General features: G+C 35.4%; 2 protein-coding genes across 5 annotated transcripts; both read left to right on the top strand.

Moving 5' to 3' along the window:
• The first annotated feature begins 239 nt into the window (after window positions 1-239).
• On the top strand, window positions 240-8689 carry LOC131165840 (tropinone reductase homolog At5g06060-like). 2 transcript variants are annotated; one of them, XM_058123951.1, is made up of 5 exons: window positions 240-497; window positions 633-840; window positions 7348-7564; window positions 7679-7785; window positions 8376-8689. In XM_058123951.1, exons 1-5 carry the CDS (start codon window positions 409-411, stop codon window positions 8562-8564), a joined length of 810 nt encoding a protein of 269 aa, XP_057979934.1. In that variant the 5' UTR covers window positions 240-408; the 3' UTR covers window positions 8565-8689. The 2 variants fall into 2 exon arrangements, with proteins under 2 accessions (XP_057979934.1, XP_057979935.1); XM_058123952.1 differs by having other exon boundaries at window positions 263-497; window positions 633-804.
• Window positions 8690-8815: 126 nt separating this feature from the next.
• Window positions 8816-18392, top strand: LOC131165842 (tropinone reductase homolog At5g06060-like). 3 transcript variants are annotated; one of them, XM_058123956.1, is made up of 5 exons: window positions 8816-9977; window positions 10126-10333; window positions 12111-12327; window positions 12435-12541; window positions 18031-18392. In XM_058123956.1, the coding sequence occupies exons 1-5, from the start codon at window positions 9889-9891 to the stop codon at window positions 18217-18219; spliced, it is 810 nt and encodes a 269-aa protein (XP_057979939.1). In that variant the 5' UTR covers window positions 8816-9888; the 3' UTR covers window positions 18220-18392. The 3 variants fall into 3 exon arrangements, with proteins under 3 accessions (XP_057979939.1, XP_057979941.1, XP_057979942.1); XM_058123958.1 differs by lacking the exon at window positions 18031-18392 and adding an exon at window positions 13994-14316 and having other exon boundaries at window positions 9762-9977; XM_058123959.1 differs by lacking the exon at window positions 18031-18392 and adding an exon at window positions 13999-14316 and having other exon boundaries at window positions 9772-9977.
• The last annotated feature ends 1246 nt before the right edge of the window (window positions 18393-19638 follow it).

Raw genomic sequence — 19638 nt, 5'->3', positions numbered from 1 at the left:
CATGGATTGTATTTTCTCTCAACGATTCACCTCATTATGTGGCACAATTCTAGCCATGGATTGTATTTTCTCTCAACGATTGGTTTACCATCATCCCTCTTGACCCAAGTTAGTGATTTTTTTACATCACCTGCGTCATCCACCTTTTTTAAAAAAAAAGAAGGGAATCTTGATGTCTCTCACCAGGTGCCGCCTCATGAGGTTAACACGTGACATCTGGGGTCCAACCCACACAAGTAAATAGAAAAAAAAAAAAAAAAAAGGAAAAGGAAGCCCATGTGCTGCTCGACGACCCATCTGGGCCTCTCCTCTCCCACCCCTGTCCCCTACGGCCACCTTCAAAGACCGTAAACATGTAAATTGCGGAGGAACACAGAGCCGGGAAAAGAAGATAGCCTTGTCATATTCATGGCACCCACACAGAGCAGTTCCAGAGATTCCAGATGGTCTCTCCACGGCATGACCGCTCTCGTCACCGGCGGTACTCGCGGAATCGGGTCTCTCTTTCTCTTAAATGGATCTTTTTTACTGTAAATTCGATGATTGTACTCTCGAACTTTTAAGGGTTTAATCACTTGGGGTTTCTGTAGATCGATCGAATCCACTTAACCGTTTTCGATGGTTTAGCGCAGGTGTGCGATTGTTGAGGAACTGGCTGGAATGGGGGCCGTCGTGCACACGTGCTCCCGGAATGAAGAGGAGCTCAACCAACGCCTGCGAGAGTGGGAGGCCAAGGGTTTCACCGTCACGGGTTCCGTCTGCGATGTGTCGTCTCCAACTCATCGAGAGCAGCTCATGGCGAAGGTCTCTTCTGTTTTCAATGGCGAGTTTAACATCCTAGTATGTCACCCACATTCTCATTTTGGGCTCTCTCAATTTCTGCCTTCTTTGCATTAATACTCTAGTCGAGAAGCTATATTGTTTCTTTATCATGTATAACTTCATTACTCTTTGTTGTTCGTTTTTTTTTTTTCTCACTACACCAAATTAGAATTAGTTCCCAGAGGATGTTGCCTTAGATCAGGCAGAATTGTAGAAAAAGATGTACATAATTGGCTCCTCCTAGGAGAACTTTAGTCTCTGTTGTTGTTGTTGTCGTCATCCTCGTTGTTAGAACCAAGCATTTTCAAAGTACAAAAAATCTAAATATTTGTTGCTTTACAGGGAATGTTTGGCTATGACGCAAACCGACTAGATCAAGGATTAAAAATTTTATTAGTTTGTAGAGTGAAAGAAGAAAAGATTAGAAAAAATATTTCTTTCATAATTTTGTTCTTACGTACAATCCAATATATAATACAATAACCTATTCTAATCAAGGAAACAATTTCCTATTAAATGAAATCAAATCCCCCATAATTACTCACTAATTACTCACTTTCCTAATTTGTTTTTTATTTACAAAGATATTCTAGGTTGACATTTTAACACTCCCCCTCAAGTTGGATCATAAATAATAATCATCTCCAACTTGTTAATAAGATCATCAAAATTCTGTCGTCCCAAGCCTTTGGTGAGAATATCTGCAGTTTGTTCCTTGATTGGTACATAAGTCATACATATAATTCCTTCTTCAATTTTTTCTTTGATGAAGTGTCTATCTACCTTCACATGTTTAGTCCTGTCATGTTGGACTGGATTAAGAGAGATGCTAATAGTGGCCTTATTGTCACTGTAGGGTTTGATAGGAAGGTACACCGGTACCCGTAATTCCTCCAATAGTTTTCGTAACCACAATCCTTCACAAATCCCTTGAGCGATTGCCCTGAATTCAGCTTCTACACTACTACGAGCCACCACGTTCTGTTTTTTGCTTCTCCAAGTCACGAGATTTCTCCAAACGAATGTACAATATCCTGTGGTGGACCTTCTATCTTTCACTGATCCTGCCCAATCTGCATCTGTAAAGATCTCTATTTCCTTGCTCTCACATTTCTTGAAGAAGAGTCCTCTTCCTGGGGATCCCTTGAGGTATCTAAGGATCTTGTATACGGCATCGAAGTGAACTTCCTTTGGTGAGTGCATGTGTTGACTTACTACACTAACTGCAAATGCAATATCTGGTCTAGTATGTGATAGGTAGATCAGTTTGCCAACCAATTTCTGATACCTCTCCTTTTCTACTGGTTTTCCACAATCTTCAACCCTCTTTGCTGTTTCTATCGGGGTTTCGATGGCTTTGCACCCTAGCATGCCAGTTTCAACTAGGAGATCAGTAACATACTTTCATTGAGAAACACTTATCCCCTTTTTTGTTCTTGCCACTTCCATGCCCAAGAAATACCGCATCTGTCCCAAGTCTTTAACTTCAAATTTAGTAGCCAGAACCTTCTTCAATCTCTCCATTTCTACAGTATCATCACCAGTAAGAATTATATCATCAACATACACTATTAGAATTGTTTTCTTACCTCCTTCAGATTGTTGGAAGAATAGTGTATGGTCTGATTGCCCTTGTCGATACCCTTGATTCTTTAGTACCTTTGCGAATCTGTCAAACCACGCTTTTGGAGATTGTTTGAGGCCATATAACGATTTCTTTAGTTTACACACTATGTCTTCTTCACCTGTTCTACTGAATCCTAGTGGTATAGTCGTGTAAACTTCCTCTTCTAATTCTCCATTTAAGAAGCCATTTTTGATATCAAGTTGTTGTAGTGGCCAATCTAAATTGGCTGCCAGGGACAAGAGAACCCGAACTGTATTTAAGTTTGCCACTGGTGCAAATGTCTCAGTATAGTCAATGCCGTAGGTCTGTGTAAAGCCTTTTGCAGCAAGTCTGGCTTTATATCTTTCAACTGTTCCATCAGATTTACATTTTACTATGAAAACTCATTTACAACCTATTGGCTTCTTCCCTTTCGGTAGATCTGTCAACTTCCAAGTTCCATTTTTTTCTAGGGCTCGCATTTCTTCCTAGACTACCTCTCTCCATTCTGGTATTTCTAGAGCTTCCTGAATGTTTTTTGGTACTTTCGTCCTGTCTAGATTAAAGACAAATGCACGATATCCTGTAGACAAGCTTTTATAAGACATGTATTTCGACCAAGGATATTGAGTACATGACCTGGTTTGTTTTCTGATTGCAATAGGTAGATTGATATCATTAGGTGCAGAATTGTCAGAAGAAGACTCAATTACCAGATCATGATTATTCAGAGCCATCACCGGGTCCAACGCTATTGGTGCTTTAGATATGAGGTTCTCCTTCTCCTTTGTTTTCGGCTTTCTTGAGTAAACCAGTATGTCTGCGTTATTTTGTTCTCCTGCATCTCCCCCTGAGGGTAAGTGTTCAATTGTGTTTGGCAGATCAGGAAGTACTGTAATGGAAGACTCAATAGACGGGCCAGGGAATGAAGTAACTGGAGTAACCGCATATTCAATAGTAAAAGGATCAAAGAACCGATCTTCACTCCTCCATTTCTCCCCCTGAAGAGAGGGTTTTGAGAAATAAGGAGTGGTTTCAAAAAAGGTGACATCAAGACTAACGAACAGTCGTTTGGAGACCGGGTCATAGCATTTGTATCCTTTTTGGGTAGGTGAACAACCAATGAAAACACATTTAATGGCATGAGGATCCAATTTATCGCAGTGGTGTGCATGGACATGAACAAACGCAGTACAGCCAAAAATTTTCAGTGGGAGACTGGAAGGGAGTCGAGAGTTAGGAAAGTTTTCCTGAAATTTCTGTAGAGGAGTGACAAATGAGAGTACTTGACTTGACATTCGATTAATGAGATGTGTGGTTGTTAAGATGGCATAGCCCCAAAAATAATGTTTCATGTGGGTAGTAAACATTAAAGCCCGGGCGACTTCAAGTATATGTCTATTTTTTCGTTCAGCAACCCCATTTTGTTGAGGGGTATCCATACAAGAACTTTGATGAACAATCCCATGATCTTGAAGATAAGTTCCCAGGATGGTATTGAAATATTCTGTACCATTATCAGTACGTAGGATTTGAATATGAGTCTGAAACTGTGTATGAATCATGAAATGAAAATTGATAAAAATGGAACGGACTTCAGTTTTGTCTTTCAGTAAGTAGACCCAATAAAGACGAGTATGGTCATCAATAAAGGTCACAAACCATTTTGTATTGGTGCGATTTAGGGAACGTGAGGAACCCCATACATCACTGTGAAACATAGCAAATAGGCGAGATGGTTTGCATATGGATGATGGAAACGAAGTAAGACGATGTTTAGCAAGCTCACATACTTCACATTGAAATTCAGAAGCCATTTTATTTGAACAAAGAGAAGGAAACAGACGTTTTAAATATTGAAAATTGAGATGACCCATCCGTGAATCATAACAAAAGTTCACTATTTTTAGAAGTAGGTGCAAAATCACAAATTGCAGTATTACATAATTCACTCAAACTTGCCTCCTCAAAGTAGTAGAGTCCCTCATACGCTTTAGCAGTGCCAATCGTCTTTCCCGATGATAGGTCCTGAAAAACACAATGGGAGGAAACAAATTTAACTGAACAATTTGAGTCTTTTGTTAACTAACTGATAGATAACAGATAGGATAACTTGGGGACATGTAAGACTGATTGTAAAGTTAAGGAATTAGATATGCGAATACTTCCTTTTCCAACAACTGGTGAGAGAGATCCATCTGCAATTTTTAGCTTCAAATTCCCGACATATGGGGAGTAGGATGAAAAATATTGATATGACCCAGTCATATGATCGGACGCACCCGAATCAATTATCCAAGGGCATTTGTAACAAGATGTGGTTTTTAAAGCTGTCAGATGATTACCTTGATGAGCCAGAGAACCAGAGGAAGACTGACCCGATGTTTGCATTGATGAAAACATCTTATATAACTGATCCAACTGTTCAGGACTGAATACACTGCAGGATGGGGTATCATTGTTCTCTCCTTGTGATCTTTCATTTGACCCGCTAGTGTTGGCCTGGTACCCACGATTTTTGTGGTATTGTCTCGGTTTCCAGTCTGCCTGTTTTCCATGAATCTCCCAGCAGGTATTTTTTGAATGACCTGTTTTTCGACAATGTTCACACCACATTTTACCTCTTTGTGGCCGTTGACTAGGTCCTCCTGGGCCTTTTAATGTAAGGGCTGAAGCATCCGGCCCGGCGTGCGGCCCATCTAATTTTTGGGCAGATCCACGTGCAGCCGGGTCCAGCCCAGCGGAATCATTTTGGGGTTGCAACATTACCCGTCTCCTGATCTCCTCACGCCTGACCTCTGCGAAAACTTCTCGGGTTGAAGGGAGAGGGCGCCGGCCAAGGATTTGTCCCCTCACGTCGTCGAGCTCTCTATTCAAGCCGGCAAGAAACTCGAAGACCCTCTCGTTTTTGAGCCTCCTTCGGTATCGCATGCTATCGCCAGAGCACTCCCACTCATCATCGATGCTCAGATCGGGCTCTTGCTAGAGATGACCCATCTCCATGAAATACTCGGTAACCCCTCTCTCGCCTTGCCTCATCTGCCACAATCAGGTCTTGGTGTCGAAGATTTGAGAGTAAAATTCGCCATCAGATTATGTCTCACGTACGGCTTCCTAGACCTCCTTCGCCGTCGGCAAAAACAAATAAATTTTTCCGATTGATGGTTGCATTGAATTGACGAGCCAAGCCATGACCATGGAATTTTCGGACCTCCATCTTTGCAAAGTGACAGCGTCGGATGGATCTGGTTTCCTTCGCTCACCAGTAAGGTAACCAAGCTTTCATTTTCCCTCAATTACTAGTTTAATGAACTAAGCCCATTCACGGAAATTTTTTCCGTTTAATTTTTCCAGTGAAAATGGAAAAACTGTGTTATCATTCGAACTCCCACCGGACGTAACCTCTGAATCACCGGTGATGTTTGCAGAAGAGATAGAGTCTCTGCTGTCAGCCATTGTTTTAGCTGGGTTTAAGAAACCCTAGCTCTGATACCATGAAAGAAGAAAAGATTGGAAAAAATATTTCTTTCATAATTTTGTTCTTACGTACAATCCAATATATAATACAATAACCTATTCTAATCAAGGAAACAATTTCCTATTAAATGAAATCAAATCCCTCATAATTACTCACTAATAACTCACTTTCCTAATTTGTTTTTTATTTACAAAGATATTCTAGGTTGACATTTTAACATAGAGAAATGCAGAGGTTGGTGGAAGTTTATTTATGAGTTAATCACTTAATCTTAAGATTAAATACTTTGATGCACTTAATGGAAGGGTAAAATCGTTTGCTAGAATGACCCTTGAAGGTTTAAGATACATATAATCTAAGCGTTCCAAGCCACATCAAGACAATTTATGGCATTCTCCATTTTCCCTGAGAGCTGAGGCTGCCTCCGACATTTTGCTTTGGAATTTGATTAAAGCAATCAAATAACCAGTCATCAAATTAAAATTTTCAACACACCAAACACTTAAGGTTCTAAATTATAGATGCACTGATAAGTCAGGCAAAATTTTCTTACCATTTTGCGCAACAATCAACCATTAGCAGCACATAATATAGGCCTCTCTACCAACAATCTGATTTGGCTTCCCCATGACACCAAAGCCCAACATAAGTGGGCGGAACCATCCTCCACTCGGACTATCCCTTTTTTTGGCCTTCTTGAGGCTTGTGTCCTCGGAGAGAGGAGAGAGAGAGTGGGTGTACTACACGCATCACTATTTAAGTTTTAAAATTTTGTTCTCACTAGCTTCAAAAAAATCCTTGCATTTCATTGCGAATGGAGGCAGAGTCTGGGACAGAAAACTTTGTGAAAAAACATAGCTATGGAATTCGTGCACAGCTCTTTTCTGTTCAAAAATTTTGTTCTCACTAGATTCTAACAATCATTGTGTTCCATTGCCAGTAAAGGCGGAGTCTGAGACAGCAAACTTTGGGAAGAATATGTGCACAGCTGTTTCCTGTCGCCAACTCAAACCATTACACTTTGCTTACTACATAATTTGAAGCTGACCATGAAACTTTTTGTCTGATCTTTTAAAGGAAATCTACCTGCAATCAGTTTGCTTAATCTTACTGTTTTCATCATTGCTCGTTAACCTCTTGAATCATAGCTTCTTATCCCAAGAAATTTAATCATTAAATATGTAAAGCATATTGGTATTTGCTGCTAACGTTTTTTAGCTATTTATTTACATTAATGATACAAAATTGCTCACATCAAGGCCATTGTTTAATTGTTAAACATGAATTCCAATGCATTTTAGTTCCTGTCTGTTGAATGTGATCATAATTTTTTTAGTTGCTGACATTTATATTGTAAAATTAGAAAGCATCATTTTTGGAGAGATTTTCAATTTCCCTTTTGATATTTGAAAGAGTTGTTTACATAGTTTTCTGTCTGTAGATAAACAATGCTGGTACAAGCTTCAAAAAACCAACTATTGAGTGCACTGCTGAAGACTACTCAAAGATCATGACCACCAACTTAGATTCTGCTTTTCATCTCTGCCAACTTGCACATCCACTTCTGAAAACATCTGGAAAGGGAAGCATTGTGTTCATTTCATCTGTTGCGGGTGTGGTGAGTGTTGGTACAGAATCCATTTACGCAGCAAGCAAAGGTAATTAAAATGTTAAGATCTGGCGTCTTCACTGCATTGGTATGAGCAGAAAGTAGGAAATTTGTTGGTGTTGAGAGTTTAAAAGAGTTTGTCTTCATTTTTTGCCAATCCCAGGTGCAATGAATCAACTAACAAAAAATTTAGCTTGTGAATGGGCAAAAGACAACATCAGGAGTAATTGTGTTGCACCCTGGTATATCAGAACCCCACTCGTGGAACATGTAATGTTCTTTCTTATGTTTACTTAAATTGTCTCTTACGGACTAACAGAAGGGCATTTTCTTTCTGAACATACATATGAAATGCATATTTGGGCAATCATTGAAGAAAGTTCCCACCATTTCTTTAGTATTGATACATTGTCGATTTTTCATGTTTTAGCATGAATATATATGGGACATTGTGTGGACTTGATATATATATATATATATATATATATATATATGTATATATATGGGTAAGAAGCAATTTGACCCAAAAGTTTTAAGACATTTGTTTTTGGGCCATCCACATATATAAGCCCCTTATCATGTACTCAATTTTTTGATGTCAAAACAAACATGCAAGTAGAATTTTACTTAAAAAAGAATTAATGAATGGTTAAAATATTCCAACAGTGCAAGTGCATGTACATAAATTCTGTGGTTTTCAAATCATTGAGATCATGACTCATGAGAGAGAGGACTCATTTCCAGATTTGGATATTTGTAGACTTCTCAATTATTGTTTTTCAATCCACAGATGAACTTCCATGGTTCAAATCCATTTATTTATTTATTATTTTTTTTTGGTCTCTTTGCTTCCCTTGTAGGCGCTTGGTAACAAAGAGATGTTGGAAGGCATAATATCCCGAACTCCCCTCAGGCGACCTGGAGAACCGGAGGAAGTGTCATCCCTGGTGGCATTCCTTTGCCTCCCTGCTGCTTCTTATATTACTGGGCAAGTTATTTGTGTTGATGGGGGATTGACCGTCAATGGTTTCTACCCCAGTATGTGTTAAGGCTTTGAAACTGTTTGCCTATGGCGTGTATCTCAGTCCATGAACCCATGAATCGAGCGGATCCCTCTATAGTGTATGCTATAGCATGTATTGACAAATTATCAATATATTTTTTTTGTTTTATAGTTTTTAATCTAGAAAGAAGAAAAATTTTGAGGGCTGTTCCAAATTTATAGTTTAAAAAACAGAGACACAGAAAGAAATCCAATTACGAGAAAATTTAGGCTCATTTGGAAAAGTTTCTTTTTTATGTTTGATTATGAAGGTTAGTGAGAAAAAATAAATATTTTCGTTGTATTAATTAGTGAAGATTTAATTTTACATGTAATTAATATTTGATTCTGATTAACTTTTAATTATATTAAAATAAATTTTTATTTTTAACGGTATTTAAGAGAAAGTTCAATTGAAAATGACTTTCTTTTTATTTTCTTGAAACAAACTTTTTTGATTTAAAAATCCTTAATGAAGTTGTTCTAATTTTTATTTATTACTTTTATAAATTGTAAAAATAAGGTGTAATTTATGATTAATTTGAAATCTGAAAATGAAAAGTTAAAATATTTTTTTGGCAAATAAACAAACCCAGTATTTTGTTAGTTTTCAATGCAAATTTTTAAAAACTGAAAGATTAATTGATTTTATGATTATTTAGAAAATAAAAAATTATTTTTCACAAACTAAATTATCCTTTAAATTTTATAATTTTTTAAAACAAACATTCTACATTTTAAACATCTTACTTTTGTCAAATTAAACCTCCTCTTTAAGTTCCTTTAAAAAAAAATCTCTTTTTTACTGTATTTTTATACTAAATTTTATTTAAAATAAAAACTTATTTTTGTATGATTAAAAATTAAAAAAATTAAATATTAATGATATATAAATTTAAATATTTTTTTAGGTTTGTTTTTTATTTTTTTCTCATTTTCTTTTTATAATCAAATATAAAAATATAAATTCTTTGATATTTTCTATTTTTTTCTTAATATAAAAATTAAAATTAATGTTTCTTTTTATATTAAATATTACTAAAAATAAAATTTTATTTGAAAAAATTTTAATATCAATAATCTGTATAACAAATTTAGTTAATCAAGTTGTCAATTTTTCTTTTTACATTTTTTATTCCCAAACATGAAAAATTAAAATTTGTCAAAATTTTGTTTTTAAAAATATTTTTGACAATATTCAAACGGGACTGAAGGGAGTAAAATGTTGAAGCGGAGGTGGTGTGGCATATCAATTATGTGGACTTGCACATAGGAGACGACGGAAATCGACGAACATTGCGAGGAGGAAGAGAAGATTTTTCATCACATTCATGGCATCAGTACATAGCAGTTCCAGAGATTCTAGATGGTCTCTCAACGGCATGACAGCTCTCGTTACCGGCGGCACTCGCGGAATCGGGTCTCTCTCTCTCTAAAATTTCTACTGTAAATTCGATGATTGCACTCTATACAAACTTTTTTAGGGTTTAGTCACTAGGATTTCTGTGGATCGAATCCTCTTATCCATTTTTGCTTATTCTGGTGATTTCCGCAACCATTTAGCGCAGTCATGCGATTGTGGAGGAACTGGCTGGAATGGGGGCCATCGTGCACACTTGTTCCCGGAAGGAAAATGAGCTCAACCGGCGCCTGCGGGACTGGGAGGCCAAAGGTTTCACCGTCACGGGCTCTGTCTGCGATGTGTCGTCTGCGGCCCATCGAGAGCAGCTCACGGCGAAAGTTTCTTCTCTTTTCAATGGCAAGCTTAACATCCTTGTAAGTCATCCAATGTCATTTCGGTTTGTCTCTCAGTTTTTCCCCCAAGCCTTTTATTTCAAATGTATTTTTGGAAGCCAGATTGGCTCTTTATCATGAATACTGTCATTGCCCTAGATAATTCAGAATGGGGGAAAAGGATTCAGTCCTTCTTGTTGTATTAAGTCAAATTAGAACTAAACATTTCCAAAGGATGAGGGATCTTCCAAAATCTAAATATTCGTTAATGTATAGATTTTCTTAAGCGCTTGGAGTTGGGCCCGTACCAGTATTGAAAGATTGATGCGTAAAATTATAACTTATAGGGTGCGTTCGTTTTTTATAAAAAGAAAAACTATAGGAGGAGTTTGGGACAATGACACAGCCAACTAAATCAAAGATTTAAGTTTTAGTAATTTGTAATAATGCAAAAAAAAAAAAAAAATTGTGTCAACACTCAACAGGTTTAAATAATAGAAATTATTACTCATTCAAAACAATTTTGGGATTCAAATAGAGAAATGCAAAAGGTGGGTGGAAATTTACTTATGACTTTTGATCTTCTCAAGATTAAAATACTTCGATGCACTTAAAATGGAAACCCAAAGTCGTTTGCTGGAAGAACCCTTGAAACGTGTTATGTTTAAGATATATGAATTAAGTGTTTCAAGTAATGTTGAGAATATTTAATGGGAATTGGCATTCTCCATTCTCCCTGAGGCAGCTTCCAACTTTTTCTTTGTAAAATTTTGATTAAAGCACTCAAATAAACAGCCATCAAATTGAAAATTTTCAACACATGTTCTAAAACCAAGATGCTGTTGGGAATAAAGAACAAATTCCCGAAACCTGTGAGAAACAAAATAGAAGAAAAATAACGTCAAAGAAAAATCAATCACACGCACAAGACAATATTTACGTGATTCGGCAATTTTGCCTACGTCCACGGAGTTGCAGGATTTCAATATTATCAGGAAGAAAACATAGAGAGTGCAGCGATACAATGCTCTCCCTCTCGCTCTCTCGCAGGTACAACCACGCCAACCCTAATCACCCGAAAGCAATCATTTTTATATGTTGCGCCTAGGGTTCCATTCTGAATGGGCTCCAAAATTTTCTCGGGGGGGGGGGGGGCGTTGCCCCCTTCACTCCATGGACTAAGTTTTAAGATAGAAATCTCTAATTAAATAGAGGTTGGGTCGTCATCCAAATTAAAACACAACTAGGCTCCACAAAAGCCCAACAGATGCTTCAATAAGTCAGGCAAAAATTTCTTGCTTGCCATATTAGACAATAATCAAGCTTTTACAGCATGCAGTATTGGGCTGTGTGCCAAAAATATGATTTGATTTCCTCATGAAATCAAAAATGGCCACAACCATTGTCCATTGGCGCAAGGCATGGTAGAGACAGGAGTGAGAGAATTTGGGGAACACGTAAGTAATTTGTACTGTTGTTTCTTGTGTCACTGCAACTCAAAACACTACAGACACTCTGCAATCTGCATTGCCATGTAATTTGAAGCTCGGCATGGAACTTTTCATCTAATCTTTTAAAGGGAGCTTACATGCAATCAGTTTTCTTAATCTTAACCTGTACCTTGTCAAATAGCTTCTTATCATCATTTATTTACATCAATGATGATATAGAAATTCTCAGCTTGAGATGACCTTTCTTTAAATGTTAGACATGAATTCTAATGCATTTTAGTTCCTGTCTGTCTAAGGGGATAAGTACCTATTCATTCTCAATTTCCTTATCTTTGAGAGAATTATTTTGCACGATCTTTTGTATCCAGATAAACAATGCCGGGACAAACTTCAGGAAACCAACTGTTGGGTACACTGCCGAAGAATACTCAAAAATCATGACTACCAACTTAGAGTCTGCTTTCCATATGTGCCAACTTACACATCCACTTCTAAAAGCATCAGGATTAGGAAACATTGTGTTCATTTCATCTGTTGCAGGCGTGGTGAGTTTGGGTACAGGATCCATTTATGCAGCAAGCAAAGGTAACCAAAATGTTGTGACTTGGCATCCTCACTACATTGGTATGAGTGTGGAACATCGTAAGTGTTGAAAATTTGAAAGATTTTGTCTTCATTTTTGTGAATCTCAGGTGCAATGAATCAACTAACAAAGAATTTGGCTTGTGAGTGGGCAAAAGATAATATCAGGAGCAATTGTGTTGCACCCTGGTATATTAAAACCTCGCTCGTAGAAGATGTAATATTCTTTTATCTTGCCTATGGGTTTTCAAATTACTTAAATTATGACGCATTTTTTTATAAAAAAAAAAAATCTCATAAGGTCTAGTTATATGAGAGCATTTTCTTTTTGAACATACGCATGCAATATTTATCTAGGTAATCATTGAAGAAAATGCCCACCATTTAGGTTTTGCATCAATATTAAAATGTTTGATTCAAGTGCGTGCGCATGCACTGCATGCACCTTCTATTGAATTATTTTCTCTTTTAAACAAAATGTGCAAGAACTTGGTATTTTCTTATTGGTGTTTCAGGTTTTTTTTTTTTTTTTTTGATAAAGAAATTTAGGGATTGTGTGCTATCATTTATGTTTTTTGTTTCTGTGCCATGACATATTATGACAACAAGCTTGTTCATGTTGCTAGTTTCTATTTTTATTGTTGATTTTTAACTATTTTTGAGAAAAACTAAGAATTAGATTTGTGGTTTTCAAGTGTTTTCAAAAATTAACTTTTGTGGATTAATCCATTCATTTTATACACAATTTTAATTAAAAATACAATAAAATAATCATACAACAAAACAACAAACCAAGTCTTAATATGAATTTAAAATATAATTAAAATAAAAATATCCATAAAATTATAAAATTTGGGGAGGGGGGGGGGGAATCATAAGTTATTTTAAATTATTTTAAATATTTTTCAGTTGTCATGTGGTATATGATTGTTCTTGTAGCACTAGAAAAGTGAGTTTTGAAACATAATATTTAAGTAAAATAATTATGATAAGTTATTTTTTTTATTATGATATTTTTAGGGGGATAAAAAATATTGACCTACCTTGATGTTGGGTCAAAAGACAAAGACTCTCTTTAAAGTTTTAGAAATCCTAAAGACCTTTCCTAAGGTCTTGAAAGTCTCAGATACCTCTTGAGGGGTGAAAGTATCCAAAAATCAAATGTCAAGGGAAGTCTATAGGACTTTTGAGAGCTCAAAGGAGGTCTATGGGATTTTTGAGAGCTTAGGTGGTCTTTGTCATTTTGTCAAACCTTAGGAGAGGTCAATGTCTTTTGTGCTGTTTTTAATTTATATTTTTATTAATTTAATCATAATTTTATTTTGTTTTTGTTTTTGTGTTTTTATCCAAGGACAAGAATGAGCATTTGTTTAATCAAGTTTTTAATTTGTTTTAATTTTAAAAATATTAACCAAACAAGTTATTAAATTTTGTTTTTAATTTTTCATAGTTGTATAAACAGCCTCTTAAATGTTTATTGTTTGACATCGTACATCTATTGTCTAACAATGTTTGAGTATGATTTGTACTTCTTTATCATTTTCCCTAGGTCATTTGATGCATTCATAGATGTAATGCATGTCACACAAACTCACAAGTGAAAATTTTCCCGACCCAAAAACTAATGACTAATTAGATTGCTATGGTTTATGTTCGGTTATTTGGATAGAGAAGGATATGCAAGGAACCATTCCTCCACAAAAGATTTGAAGCTCACTTATCATAGAATGTCATGTTAGCAGTTGATCCACACTGAGAAGTGTGCTTTGGTGTTTGCCCCATGATATGGGTTCGGCACTGCTTTAGCAGATCCAGCCATTAATATGACATCCCTTGGTGGTGCTCCTGTACCCCATACTCTTTTTTCTGATGCAGTCGTCTTGCTTCTGTCCATCTTAACACATCTAGTAAGATAAGATGTGGTTTTTCTATCGCATATTCTTGCATAACTTCTAATAAAGTACCACTTTTAATGCATTATTGATATTATCATTTCAATTTTCCACCTGCATATTGATGATTTGCAGCTATATGCATATTTGCATACCGATAACCGATTTCAGTCATAACGCTCAATAATGAAATTTTCTAAAAATCTCGTTCTTCCAATTAAATGCTCAAAATACTATAATTTAAGTTATTTGTATCTTTAACCAAGTATTCTATGTTATAGGAGTTTGCTGTAATGCCTCAAAAATAATTATTACAAGAGAATGTAGTGATTTAAAAAATAATTAATTAATTAATTAATTAAAATTTATTTATTTATTTATTTATTAAATTATTATTATGAATTAAATAATATATATATATATATATATATATATATATATATAAACCTTCTTGAACCCAGAGGCTTCAGGAAGGAATTGAATTCCTGAGCAGAACGCCCCCCACTTCGTCTCTTACTCTCTCCCACTCGTTTTTGCCTGTTTCTCACTCTCCTCAATTTTTTCGGCTAAATATGTGCCGATCGAAAATCGAAAAATACTACTGGACTCCATTCTCTGCCACCGACATTTCTATCGGCGTGGGTTTGTCGTAAGAGCGACGTAGGCATATCTCTTGGGATAAGATAAATTTTCACTTTTACCTCAATTTTTCTTAAGTCTTAAGTCAAAATGACGATTGGACACCACTACGAGAATTTATAAATGATTAATGGAACGGATTTCTCGTGAGATTGTCCTAGACATAGCCCCAAAACTAAGATAAGAGGGTTATTTAGAGATTAATTGTTATTTAATTAATGTAGATTTGGAAATGTTAGAATATTGGGCATTCTGAAGTTGAACTAGGGTTATTGAATTCAAGATTCGGGTGAGCATCGCGGGTGTAATTTCAGAATCTTTGCAGGCATAGTTCAGGAAATCAGGGAAGGAGAATAAATTATTACAGTTATTTTGAGAACTAATGTTTTAGTTAATACGTGAAAATGAGTATATGATATTTTGCCTGAAATTAATATGAATATCAGATAAAGTTGTGTGGCATATGATTTATATTGAATTGTGGTGTTTTGGTTTTTGAAATACAAGAGGTGATGAAAAGTGATAAATATTAATGAGTATTTCTTGATAAATACTGATATTTGAAACATTGATATGTTTACGGGAAAATGATTATGAAATGAAGATATGTTTTATTGAGAAATGTTGAAATACGTGAAACATGATATATACTATTATGAGATGATGAAATGTGCACAAGAAATGATGAGAATATTTTTATTGAGAGAAATTAAAATAGAGTGATAAGAGATTAATTGTGAATATTGAAAGGTGAATAAAGAAGGGTGAATAAGGCAACGTAAATATTGTAATATGGAAATTGCAATGTGATGATTAAATTGAGAATACTGATTGTAAATTTTGGGAAATGTGAACATTACAAAGTGCGAAAGTTACAATAGGATCATTGAAATGTAAATGATGAAATGTCAATATCGCATAATGATTGCGGGTATGTGATAATAATAACCTTGACAGATGTTTATGAAAACCCTAATGATGGGTTGTCATATTGAACACCGTACCGTTGCTAGTGGTGATAGTGCAACCACACGAACTCTTGGAGCGTGTGACATGGCAATCGACTGTGCTTTAGTAGAGTTATTGTACCCCTCGAGTCCGGATCAGGGCTATAAGCTGGCCAGTCGTACTACAGACGCGGGATATATGATAGGATACTTTGATCTATCTGGGTCGGCCAATCGCGGTTAGATCCAACCTTCAGACCGTACAACTCTGACAATGGGGGGAAACATGGCGTGGAAAAGAGATACTCAGGGCAGTCAATAGTTATAGACCCGATATTGGTATTGGGTACTAATGATACTCATGTGCTGAAAGTGAAATGAAAATGGAAATAGAAAGTGAAAGAATGATGAAATTGAGAAATGAAAGGAATAATGGAAATGAGAAATAAAGAATGATGAAATTGAAAAATGGATATGTGTGAGTTAATAATGTAAATAATTGAGGCGAAGTAAAACTCTCTGCCTGAGGGTTTACTAAGTAAGGTGAGTGCCCTGATGAGTATTAGTTGTAGCCGAATCCGAGTTAATCGAGTAAGGTTACAAACGATATCAGAGCAGAGGAGAGCTGCATGTATGGACGTGCAATCTCCTTTATCCTCAGAAATTTTGCTAATAAATATGAGTTGTATATAAATGAACTTGAGAAATGGTTTTAAAGCTTATAAAAGCTTATGTTTTATAATTATATGATTATGAGCATATATATCAGCGTATTTTTTCAGATGAATTGATAATTTGAAAAGTAAAATGTGTTATAACTGAACTCATATTGCCACACACTGTAAAAAATTTATTTCGTATTACTGAAATGTGTCTCACCTAAACTATCTAAACTTTTTAGGGAACATAGACAGACCAAGTGATAGAGCTCCGTGTTAGTGGGGGGTTGAGACCCTGATATATAGGGTGTGTTTTTGGACTAAAGGAGGTGTGATTCCCCTAGGATTGTATTGTTTTTGGGTATAAGATAGAAATATATGTATATGGATATTGATACTTTGATATTGTATTCTAGATAGTATGTACATTATGTCTTTCGCTGTTAGGTTAACATAAATATAATATCTGTTTACCCGGTACCCAATGCGGATCGGATCATGTGAGTGGCATTAGAGTTGTTGACATGGCCGATGTGATGTTTGATGTGTATGATTTAATTATTATTATAAAAAAAATGGTATGAAAATTGGGTTGTCACATTTGCATTACCTTGAATTGTGCTGTGATATGTCTTCCATGTTAAAAATGTTTATCTTCTGACTTTAATATCGTTCTTCTTGGGATAATATTTAACTGTACCTATTTTTAAATGTTTGTCAAATGTCTTAGAGTCTGATGTGGCAAATCATATGTTGGGATTGCTGGTGTGGAACCGTTCGCAGCAGCACCTCCCCATGCAGCTTATGTTGAAATGAAAACCAGTAGCCCTCCACCTACTCTGCCAGCTATGCTGACATTTAGCTACCGCCCTTTGAATTCTTTGCTCTCCCTTGTGTATATATGGGCTTGTTGTGTGTGCAGTGCATGTGTGTGTTGTGTGTAGCTGTGTGGAGTTGTGCAGTGTGCAGAGAGAGAGGTGTGAGTGTGTTGTGTGTAGCTGTGTGGAGTTGTGCAGTGTGCAGAGAGAGGTGTGAGTGTGTTGTGTGCAGTGTGTGTTGAGCAGTGTAAGCTGCGTGAAGTGAGAGTGTGTGCAGAGAGTTGCAGTAAGAGAGAGAGAGAGACAGAGAGAGTTGAGCAGTAGCTCCTCCTTGTATTTTTTCTCCAGTATAGTGCAGTGGTATGCTCCCGTGGACGTAGGTCGATTCGACCGAACCACGTAAATCCGGTGTTCCAGTGTGGATGTGTTTTATTTTTCTTCGCGTGTGATTATTGCTCCAGGTTTACCCCCCCCCCCCCCAACAACATCGTACATTCTATCTTGGACTTTCTACATCACATAAATTGTGTAATTTTGCATCCCCGAGACCATGTGAGATTGCAATAGTATTTGAGTGAATATTTCAAATCATGTGAAAAGATTCACTTCTTTTTTCGCTCAAGGTTGAATTCCCAAGTTTCATTTGGATTAACCAGATTCTGGATTTGGATATTTAAACTTTCCAGATTCAATTTACAGATGAACTTCCAAAGTTCAATCCCAACTCAAATTATTTATTTCTCTCATGTAGGCGCTTGGGAACAAAGAGTTCTTGGAGGCTGTAGTATCCAGAACTCCTCTTCGGCGGCCTGGTGAACCAGAGGAAGTTTCATCACTGGTGGCATTCCTTTGCTTGCCTGCTGCTTCCTATATTACTGGGCAAGTTATTTGTGTTGATGGAGGAATGACCGTCAATGGTTTCTACCCGAACATCTGTTAAGAGTTGCATAATATTTCAGTTCCCTGTTAGGCTTCAATAGTTTGGTGAGTATGATCTTAATGGTGTGCTGCAATTATAATGTATTTTTTAATGTGCAACAAACAGTGCAAGTACACGTGACTGTTTGTATGGTGAATTTTATGCACTTTTAATGATAAAATTTAACAAATAAATTTGCGCATCAAATAAATAGTTGTGATGTATAGAGTAGAATTTTGCTATATAGGAATGATTCATTAAGAAAATATTTTGCTATATAAAAATGCAAATAGTTTTAGGAATACAATGGGCTTTGAAAGTGAAGGTTATGCTAGTTCCATACATCCTTAATAACTTCATAAAAACTTACAATAATAACAAAATAAAGCCTTAAATCCCACTAGTTAGAGTTGACTACATAAATTCTTTTTTTGTCACTTTGTACAATCATGAATAATTTGTTTCGACAAATTTAGGACTATTAAATACTTATAAAATCCACATGCACTGTTTATTACCCAATGTAATGGGGTTCATGTGTGAGCATGTGTATATGTTTTATTAAAAAAAAATACTAATTTGTCTTTGATATTAGAATAAGTCATACTAATTTGTCCCTAGCTAGGTGTGAATATAAGCTCATTTCACAAGAGAATTTGGATTATTAAAAATAAAAGAATATTTTGTGAGCATAATAAATTACTAAAAAACCTTAAATACGTATCAAATAAGATTCTCAACATGACCCTAACATGAACATTAAAAAATTATTTAATTCACATTTGTGGGGATTTGTGAAGATTCTTATGAATCTACAAAGATTCCTTGAACCAAATAACTATTAAGGTTTTGGAAAATGAAAAAAAAAATATTTTCCATGCATCAAACAAGTAATCCTAAATTTTCAAAATAAGTAAATAAAAATAATGACCTGGTTATATATATATATATGATTTCTTGATAAATTGGCTTTAGGTACAGTTTGCTGTCTTTGTTAGGGCTAAGCAAACATTATTTAGATATTTAAGTAAGTGTAATTATTTTAGGATGGAGTTCTAATTGAATTGCTCAATATTTTCAATTTTATGAAATTTACATAAAAATAAAAACAATAAAAATTTTAGTACCATTCACTTGTGAAAACCAGTTATATTATTCATTTCCAATTCTTTCAATAATTACAAAAAAAAAAAAGCCTTTTATTTTTCAATTTTCTAAATTTTTATAGAATGATTAAAAATATTTATTTTTAATATATTTTTATTTCTTATGTAATTTTTTAAAAATTAAAGACAATGTCTTTTTTGTTGTAGCGAAGTTGGCCCTAAATTATTTTATGTCTACTTAAATTATTGTTCTTATTTAGGGAAAATTAATTTTAATGTAAGACACATATTTAAAAAAGTGAATATGAGATTATCACTACTCAATCTAACAAAA

The sequence above is a fragment of the Malania oleifera genome, chromosome 10 (genome assembly GCF_029873635.1).
Source record: "Malania oleifera isolate guangnan ecotype guangnan chromosome 10, ASM2987363v1, whole genome shotgun sequence".
Lineage (NCBI taxonomy): Eukaryota > Viridiplantae > Streptophyta > Magnoliopsida > Santalales > Ximeniaceae > Malania > Malania oleifera.
Note: the sequence above shows the minus strand (reverse complement) of the source record. Positions and strands in the feature narration are given on the sequence as shown.

What these genes read in the sequence shown, in the direction of transcription:
- LOC131165840 (XM_058123951.1), top strand. Translation starts at nt 409, where the DNA reads ATGGCACCCACACAGAGCAGTTCCAGAGATTCCAGATGGTCTCTCCAC. An exon ending in ATGGCGAGTTTAACATCCTA is followed by an intron (nt 841 to 7,347) that starts GTATGTCACCCA and finishes TTCTGTCTGTAG; the next exon opens with ATAAACAATGCTGGTACAAG. An exon ending in CATTTACGCAGCAAGCAAAG is followed by an intron (nt 7,565 to 7,678) that starts GTAATTAAAATG and finishes TGCCAATCCCAG; the next exon opens with GTGCAATGAATCAACTAACA.
- LOC131165842 (XM_058123956.1), top strand. Translation starts at nt 9,889, where the DNA reads ATGGCATCAGTACATAGCAGTTCCAGAGATTCTAGATGGTCTCTCAAC. An exon ending in ATGGCAAGCTTAACATCCTT is followed by an intron (nt 10,334 to 12,110) that starts GTAAGTCATCCA and finishes TTTTGTATCCAG; the next exon opens with ATAAACAATGCCGGGACAAA. An exon ending in AAACCTCGCTCGTAGAAGAT is followed by an intron (nt 12,542 to 18,030) that starts GTAATATTCTTT and finishes TCTCTCATGTAG; the next exon opens with GCGCTTGGGAACAAAGAGTT.